At 39.9% G+C, this 9659-nt stretch overlaps 1 protein-coding gene across 1 annotated transcript; it reads right to left on the bottom strand.

Moving 5' to 3' along the window:
- Nucleotides 1-2205: 2205 nt before the first annotated feature.
- On the bottom strand, nucleotides 2206-9243 carry ntpcr (nucleoside-triphosphatase, cancer-related). The gene is made up of 5 exons (XM_067984153.1): nucleotides 9138-9243; nucleotides 4085-4247; nucleotides 3886-3991; nucleotides 3426-3635; nucleotides 2206-3174 (listed from the first exon to the last, which is right to left on the bottom strand). Exons 1-5 carry the CDS (start codon nucleotides 9169-9171, stop codon nucleotides 3106-3108), a joined length of 582 nt encoding a protein of 193 aa, XP_067840254.1. The 5' UTR covers nucleotides 9172-9243; the 3' UTR covers nucleotides 2206-3105.
- Nucleotides 9244-9659: the final 416 nt, after the last annotated feature.

The following is a 9659-nucleotide window of genomic DNA, read 5'->3' as shown; positions in this document are numbered from 1 at the left end:
AATGATGTCTGGAGAGATACCAATGCCTGCTAAAGGAACTTGGTGAGCTTCATCTTCCTGTCTTGAGTTTCTTTCCTGAACTGCCCGCAGGCGTTATTTTGTTGAGGTGGGGAGGAGGAAGAAGGGTATCTTTAAATGAGAGAATTCTGTGGAAGAAGAAAATTGTGATGTGCCCCACTGAAAGAACTCTGGAGGTGAAAACTTCATGTGGGCTCCGACATGAAGGAATGCACAAAATACAAAAGCAGAACTTCATACCCAAACAAAACGTGATCATTTTATACCTGCCAAAAATGTCCAACATCATTTCTACAAAGGAAAAATAATGAAATTGAAATAATAAAGAAATGAAATTGGAGTTTGGCATCCATTTGCTGCAAAGAATTAAAAAGGCAATCTCTCCATCATGATGTAAGTTTTTGGAGTTTTATCTCCTGCTCAGCGGGTGCAAGGCCTTATAAACCTCGGGAATTAATTAGAAGCCCTGACAAGGCCACTGCCACTGGTTGGTGGAAGTAATTTATTTAAATATCTGGATTTGCAGCCAGTGCAGATCCCGAAATCACAACTCCCACCGGCAACAAAGGTAAGCACTGACGTCTAGTCAAAATGAGCTAAAGACAAGATGTTGACCGGTTTAAAAACTAAAAGGTTACAGCTTTATTAAGGCTAGGAGATCAGGAACATCTGCAGATTATTACCAGCTTGCCTCCGATTTATATTAAAAAAAAACCACAGCAAAGTTAAGACCTGTGTGTGATGAGCTGATCACCTTCCAATTGGAGTAAAGCCAAGGTTAAGTTCACCACCCATGAATTTTAAATAGTTACTGAGGGAGTTCCACATGGGACTGGATAGTGCAGTGGCAATGTGTCTTTTTATCTCTGGAACTTTGAATGAAGTTCAGATTAATAAAAAAGAAAATGAACAAATTTGCATTTATATCTCATCTTTCATATCCTCAGGTCCCAAAGCACTTTTCAGCCAATTCATTGCTTTTGAAGCTTAGTCACTTACTCATATAACATAGGCAAATACAGTATTAGTTCAGCCTCCTCACACCATCAAGCTCAGCAACTTCTCCAAGCTATTAACCCCTCTCTTCCCTCCCCACAAAAATATCTTCATCTGTTTAAATAATTTATTCTAAACAGAAAGCTAAAGAGTTGTGAAAGGTTAATAAAGATGAGTAGGTTTTTTGTAAGTGTCTGATTTTTGTAAAAGTTGCTGCCTTTATAAAACCTTGTTTGGTGGACCCAATACCAACTAGAGTATGTAGCAGTGGCAGTAAATAGACTATAGATGTAACACAGGATGATGCCAAGTACAATATCAAGAGAGAGTGCGTGCAGCTCATGGCAGAGGTGTCCAACCTGTGGCTTCTGAACCCTGGCAATCCAGCCCTTGGAGCCAAGGAAACGGAGTCCTATTTATATTTAGAACAATCCAGCAAATAAAAAATCTGTTTAAATTTTCTGGGTTGGGGGTTTGGAAAGAGCTGCTTTTAAGACTGTTGCCTCATTTGTGGATACATTCCAAATCGGAACACCAAGATTTTTTAAATATCCACAGTTTGAGGGATGTGCAACTTATTGGGAGCATGGATTGAAACTTTACATAAGGCTCCTAGAGCTTCATGGTATGCACCTAAGTGGCCCATGAAACCATAAGTTTGGATATGCCTGGTTTATGATGTCTATTTAGATTTTTTTATTTGCTGGATTGTTCTGTTTAAATTTTCTGGGTTGGGGGTTTGGAAAGGGCTGCTTTTAAGGCTGTTGCCTCATTTGTGGATACATTCCAATCAGAACACTAAGATTTTTTAATATCCACAGTTTGAGAGATGTGCAACTTAATGGGAGCATGGATTGAAACTTTATATATGGCTCCTAGATCTTCATGGTATGTACCTAAGTGACCCATGAAACCGTAAGTTTAGATATGCCTGGTTTATGATGTCTAACTGTTGTACAGACAGGCCCAAGACCATTACTCTTTGAAGTACTAACAGAGCCAACCCCATGGTATGTGGAAGTTAGGTGCAGTTCAGAGAATGTAGATTATTTTACTATGAGCAATCTTACCTTTTTATACAATTTAGTACTTACTAACAATAAGGTAATTGCCAAAACAACAGAAATCTAGAGAAAACTCTCAGTAGCTGCAAAGTACTGCATTTTCACAATAAAAAAAGCATAGAGATAGTAATGCAGATTTGGAACTTTATTAAATATCAACATTTTTAGAACATTTGAACAGACTGATTTCTTTTGGTTTGGTCTTGACTCTGCTGCAAGATTATCTAAGTTTTAACTGATCAAAAGCAGAGCAGCATCAACAAAGCATGCAGTAGTGTAGATTAACAATGTATCAGAAGTTTACTTTGATTTGCAGAGACAGGCCAGGGGGTATTTTGATCAATAACATAAGCCACCTCCTGGAACATACTAACATGGGCAGGACTGGATGCCAGCAGCTATTTTAAAAGGTTACATAATTCAAACAGTAGCAGTATCTCTCTTTTGTTTTGTAATTTTAAAGTAAATTTTAAATTAATTTCACAAAACAAAAATCAATCTCCTCAGGAAATGCAGAAAAGCTGTTTCTGTGCCAACCCTAAGTGATAGCACTATTTCAAACATTCTCACATATTTAAAATGTCTTCATTTCAAATCAGTTCACTTTGAAGGGCAAGTAACATTTCCCACGATTGTTCTTAACAAACTTTTGGATCACTTAATTCTTGCTTCCATGCAGTTCATATTCATTGATTGCCAAAGCAAAAAGAGCACAGTGTTCCTGTAAGGATTCAACCACTATCTTAAAGGAATATACATAAATTGGGAGAAAAGCGTGAATGCAAATAACCATTTTTATATAGAAGAACAAAATATAACTTTAGTACATGGGAAGTTGAAAGAGCAACTTAAAGTACAACAAACCTTTAAGCATTACTGAAGTTGTGTTGAGGCAAAACAAATCTAAAGCACAAAACAGAATGTAAAGCCCAACCAGAAACATGCGCCGTTCATGGAGCACATCCTTCCTGTAATTATCCACACTCTGAATCTCAGGTCCCTGAGGGTAATTCAATCAGTTTCCATTTTACTTTCTGCAGTCTTGCACTGATGTGACAATTTCTTGTACAATACTGTTCCTATTATCCTTTGTAATCTGTAAAACAAATATCACTATTTAATAGTTAATATTCATGTTGTTACAATCGAGGCCATTTCAAAACCAGGGAATACTGGAGAAAGATATGGGGAAGTCCTTATTAACTGAAGATTATTTAATAGTTGTGTGCTCAAGTGTTGAGGTATAATTCTGAAAACACTTCTAAATATTTTACTATTTGATAATGCTTTGTGATATAAATTAACAGTGCCTGCTCAAATTTCAAATGTCAATATTCAGGTTCTTACATTAAAGATTTTAACATCCCTTCTGCTTCTGATTTCTTCCACAAGTCCTAAAGGTTTCCCTTTAGGGACAGGAATTGTCCCAAGTATAGTGGCACCAGTTCCATCTAGGATTTGACGTACAGCCTGGATAAAGGGTTCACTAAAGAGCTCCATCTTCCCTATCTCATCTATCACGTGTACCTTTTTCTCTATGTCATCTCTGCCATTAACCTACAAAAGTTAGAGGAGAGAAACAAATTAGAGTGCTACCCTATTAACCTATTGATTTCTCTAAAAGGTTCATATTTCTGAATAGCATTTTCTCAACCACCACAACCAGTCATTAATTTCTTCTACTTAAATTTGAATCTCCATAATTAAAGCAAGTCTCTTGTGTCAAATGATCAACACCCACACAGTTACAACAGATGGAAAACAAATAGGACCAGTGTATCTTTCGAGATCATAATTCGCCACCTACTTTTCTGAGAAGTGGCAGAGCCAGGCATTCAAATGACTGTAGATCCACAGCATACTGACCAACTCTGTATTCACATCTCCCAACGTTCAGAGTACCTGAATCATTGCTATGGGGCAGGAAAATATATTTTTTTTAAACTACTAAATTTGGTACCTTGAAATAATATTTTAATAGGCTTGAGGAATGAAAAAATGTATACCTAGTTCTGGACAAAATTCCTCGCTTACCAGATACTGTAACAATGTCAAATCCTATTCTTCTTCCATTTTTTCTGACATCCTCAGTGTAAAATCCATCAATAGGAACCCCAGAAGATTTCAACACATCTATGACTTTGTGGATTAAGGTTGTTTTACCAACACCTAGTGAAATACAATATGGAACAATTTCTTCAAGTGGTAAGTAGGATTAGCTTGTGTAACTCTACTAAAATAGAATGAATAACTAGTATTAACATGAAGCAGACTGCGTCCATCTTCACTGTAGAAGATACAAATAACATGCCAGAAATAATTGTGAATCAAGAGGTGAAAGGGAGGGAGGAATTTAAAACATTTACAATCACCAGGGAAAGGGTTCTGAAAAAAATTATTAGAACTAAAAGCTGACAAGTCCCCAGGTCCTGACAGACTTCATCCTAGGGTCTTAAAAGAAGTGGCTGCAGATAGTAGGTGCATTGGTATTAATTTTCCAAAATTCCCTAGATTCTGGAAGGTCCCATCAGATTGGAAAATAGCGGATATAACTCCTCTATTCAAGAAAGGAGGGAGACAGAGAAATCGTGTTTGACTAATTTATTAGAGTTCTTTGAGGAAGTAACAAGCAATGTGGATAAATGGGATCCTGTGGATGTGGTGTACTTGGATTTCCAGAACGCTTTTGACAAGGTGCCACATCAAAGGCTACTACACAAGATAAGAGCTCATGGTGTAGGAGCTAACTTTTGGCATGGATAAAGGATTGGTTAGCTAACAGGAAACAGAGAGTAGGCATAAATGGGTCATTTTCAGGTTGACAAGATGTAATGAGTGGAGTGGCACAGGGATTAGTGCCTGGGCCTCAACTATTTACAATCTTTATCAATGACTTGGATGAAGGGACTGAACATATGGTTGCTAAATTTGCTGATGACACAAAGGTAGGTAGGAAAGTGAGTTGTGAAGAGGACATAAGGAGTCTACAAAGGGATATAGATAGGTTAAGTGATTGGGCAAACATTTAGCAGATGGAGTATAGTGTGGGAAAATGTGAACTTGTCCACTTTGGCAGGAGGAATAGAAAAGCAGTATATTATTTAAATGGAGAGAGATTGCAGAACTCTGAGGTACAGTGGGATCTGGGTGTCCTAGTACGTGTATCACAAAAAGTTAGTATGCAGGTACAGCAAGTGATTACAGCAAATGGAATGTTGTCATTTATTGCAAGGGGAATGTAATATAAAAGTAGAGATGTTTTGCTACAGTTGTACAGGGGCATTGGTGAGACCACATCTAGAATACTGTGTGCCGTTTTGGTCTCCTTATTTAAGAAAGGACATAATTGCTTTAGAGGCGGTGCAGAGAAGGTTCACTCGACTGATTCCTGGGATGAGGGGGTTGGTTATCTTATGAGGAAAGGTTGGACAAGTTGAGCCTGTATACATTGGAGTTTAGAAGAATGAGAGGTGATCTTATTGAAACATATAAGATCCTGAGGGGACTTGAAGGGGTAGATGCTGAGAGGATGTGTCCCCTTGTAGGAGACTAGAACTAGGGGATACAGTTTAAAAATAAGGGGTCTCCCATTTAAGATGGAGATTTTTTTAAAAATTCGTTCATGGGATGTGGGCGTCGCCGTCAAGGCCGGCATTTATTGCCCATCCCTAATTGCCCTTGAGAAGGTGGTGGTGAGCCGCCTTCTTGAACCGCTGCAGTCCGTGGTGACGGTTCTCCCACAGTGCTGTTAGGGAGTTCCAGGATTTTGACCCAACGCCGATGAAGGAATGGCTATATATTTCCAAGTCGGAATGGTGTGTGACTTGGAGGGGAACATGCAGGTGGTGTTGTTCCCACTTGCCTGCTGCTCTTGTCCTTCTAGGTGGTATAGGTCGCGGGTTTGGGAGGTGCTGTCGAAGAAGCCTTGGCGAGTTGCTGCAATTTTTAATCTGAGGGTCGTGAGTCTGTGGAACTCCCTTGCCCAGAGAGCAGTGGAGGCAGGGTCATTGAATATTTTTAAGGCTGAGTTAGATAGATTCCTGATTAACAAGGGAGTCAAAGGTTATAGTAGGTAGATGGGAAAGTAGGGTTGAGGTCACAATCAGATCAGCTGCATCTTATTAAATGGCAGAGCAAGCTCGAGGGGCCAAATGGCCTACTCCTGCTCTTAATTCATATGTTCATATGTAAAACCGTGTGAATGAAACTTTTAGTATACTCCCCATTCTTTAGGTTTCCCTCTCCCCAGGGATATTCCCCATGCCTAGGAAAGTGTTATGTATCCAATGCCACTCTATAATTGAGTAGCCTTTCCTTCTCCTTTCTCAGAGTGCCTCCCCTGCGCTCAGCACCTCCCTTAGTGGCTCTGGTGATGTAAGGAATTCATTGTGTGAAAGCTCTTTTATTGAGAACACAAAATGTAATGTTGGCAGAGTTATTACAACTTCTGATTTGGGGCTTTGCATAACAGTGAAAAACAACCTCTTGAATTAGTAGCTAATTGCTTTTAATGAAGCAAATGATACTTCAAAAAAAATGCAGAAACATTTTCACAGTCCACTCCATCATACATTGTAGGGTGAAATACTTCATTATCTGATCTTAAAACTATATGGAAGATAGACAGTCAAACAATTTCCAACACAAAGCAGCAGGCTGCATATTTAAAGGGAATGCAATACAGCAATAACATTTCTTTTAAAATTCTGAAGACTGACATTTCCCTAATTAAAGCCCAAAAGTACACTAGTCCTTGCACTTTATTACATACATCTATCTCTCATACTCTAAAGTGAGCTGAAGCATTGACTGAATTACCACACAGACTAACAGTACTGTACTAATACAGCACCAAGTTAAATTATAACCACAAAAAGATGCCCTTTATCACTTTCGCTATAGCTTTTATTGAAGTTTGAATCTTGGCGTGAATTTTGCTATTGCATGTTATGAAGAAACCTAGAATGCCTCTAAATACCCAGCTGTTTATATTCATTAGTACAACAGAACTATTCTTTGACCAAGCTTTTGGTCTCCTGTCCTAATGTCTCCTTCTTTGGCTTGGTGTAAATTTTTGTCTGATTACACTCCTATGAAGCACCTTAGGACATTTTAATATGTTAAAGGCACTATATAAATGCAAGTTGTTATTGTATTTGTATTTCCAGTTCCTAGTATCTTTTCAAGATTTTGATCCAATTACTTCTCACATTCACTACCATACTACAGAAACAAGAGAAGCAATGTCAAATAATACGGAGCAGCTGAGAGGGAAGGCAGGGAACCTGTTCACAGACCTCTGCTCTAATCAGCTCACCACTCAATTTTCTCTACACAGTAGTTCCCTGTCTCTGCTCACCACTTCCTCCTAGGATGCTGGTTGTTATCTGCTCACACTTCTAATGTAAGAGTGTAGATGGCAGATTTACATCGGCAGTTTCCATTATAAATGTGGACACAGGAATTTATAATGGATATATAAGGACTGAATGCATGCCTTTAAAATAGGGAGTAAATTACATCCACACTCCCTAGTCCAAAATATACCCCTCCCCCCATCAATTCTACATCATCTGAAGATTACGTTTGGTCTCGATCCCCCATGTGTATCAATGTATTAGTATATTATTAAAAACGTCTGACATTTTCTGTTGCCAAATGTTCCAAACTCAACCTACGGATAGAATGGATTGTAACACCTCACCCAAACACACACACACACTTTCTCTCTCCCCTTGGATTCTTCACAACTGGAAACCAAAGCTTGTTGGTAATATTAACTAACAAATAACACATATATCGCATTTTTACCTACGCAAAGGTGGTTGTATTTCAGATTTCACTCCTCCCCCCCACTATCCTCACTTTGGATGGGACACTTACAACTGCTTTGATCTTCAAACAGGCTGTCACTGTCAGCTTTATTTAATGATGTGGAGATGCCGGTGATGGACTGGGGTTGACAATTGTAAACAATTTTACAACACCAAGTTATAGTCCAGCAATTTTATTTTAAATTCACAAGCTTTCGGAGGCTTCCTCCTTCGTCAGGTGAACGATGTGAAATATTTAACCCACTCCTTAACCAATGTAAGAAAGAACACCACCTCCTCCGTCCCAAACAAGAAAAACTAACTCCCTTGGAGATGCAACAAGGTAGGTATCACTGTACTCAAACTCTTACAGTTACAAAGGCATCCTCAAATTTAGTTATTCTATTCACAACTTAATTTTTTTTAAAATCCATGATTTGAATCTTGCTTACTAAATGTGTTTAAACAAAAATCCACCTGCAAATTGAACTAGAAAAGGAAAAAAAGTTGTAATATTGATTGGCTTTTTAAAATGTCATATTTCTCACTCTGCAGAGACTCATTATGATGGATTCTCTTGTCTCTGGGTCACTCCAATGACATATATACATCCAGTAGCAAGGTTTCCCCAGGATATGGTCCAAAGTCACAGCCCCATTCCAGTTAATGAAGCCACTTAGGGCTGGTCCCTGTCAGATATATCACTGAAACAGCCTCAGAAAGGACCATTCCCCTTCCCTGGGGTTCTAAGGGAGGCACTCGACTGCGTCCCTGTGGGGCTGGGCTGGGCTTGCCTCGCCTCACCTCACCCTCTGTATCAAATGGCCTACTTCAAAAGAAGAGCCTAATAACAAGGAGATTTGACATGACATGGTGGATCTCTGGTGACTATTATACAACGGAAAAGCACTGCCCCATGGATAGTGAAAATGTTTACCGTAAGTGGAATTTCTTGGTTAAAAAAAAGCTGATTATTTCACAATTAATCTTTCAATAAGACTACCGCATTCATTATTCAAATGAATGACTTTTTGAAGTGTAGTCAATGTTGTAATGTGGGGAAACGCGGCAGCCATTCTGCGCACGGCAAGCTCCCACAGGCAGCGATGCAAAAAAAAACCCGGATTTGGGCCGTGCTCCCCGGTTAGAGTCCGCAGAGTTCCCCTGGCCCGTCAGGTAACCGTCTGCACCACTGCTCTAGGTTTTCCTCTCTGATTCCGTTACCGGTAAATGAACCCAACTCTACCTGGTGGGCCCGTCAGGAAAACATGGCGCCCCATCTCACTGCCCGAGTGTCCCTCGCTCTCCCACAGTTCGGTTGGAAGCCTTGTGCGCGCGCGTGTGTGGCCATCACCTGACCCCACCCCCGGAGCGCGAGTGCGGCCATCACTTGACTCCCGGAGCGCGGACTGTCACCTGACGCTGGTGACCGTTGGGTGACCGAGTATGCTGTTGAGGAGCCAAATGTCTTCCTCCCCAAGTCTTTCCTTTTTTTCTTGCAGGCTGCCAGCCCTTTTCTTACTAATAAGGACTCAAATTTGTGTGTGTGTCCCTGTAGCCCCACGGGAGTCCGTTACATCGATGTCCTGGGCTCAAAAACTCAATGCAAATGGGTGGCAGTTGTAGATGATACCAAACTAGGAGAGGCAGCCCAGAAATTATAGAACGAACTGCACAATGTGCGTTGGCAGGCGAAATATAATGCTGGCAAGTGTGAAGTACTGCATGTAGCAGGGAAAAATGGGTGACATACATGGATGGTGTTGAA

Source organism: Heptranchias perlo, chromosome 5 (assembly GCF_035084215.1).
Source record: "Heptranchias perlo isolate sHepPer1 chromosome 5, sHepPer1.hap1, whole genome shotgun sequence".
Lineage (NCBI taxonomy): Eukaryota > Metazoa > Chordata > Chondrichthyes > Hexanchiformes > Hexanchidae > Heptranchias > Heptranchias perlo.
This window is presented reverse-complemented; position numbering and strand designations above follow the sequence as displayed.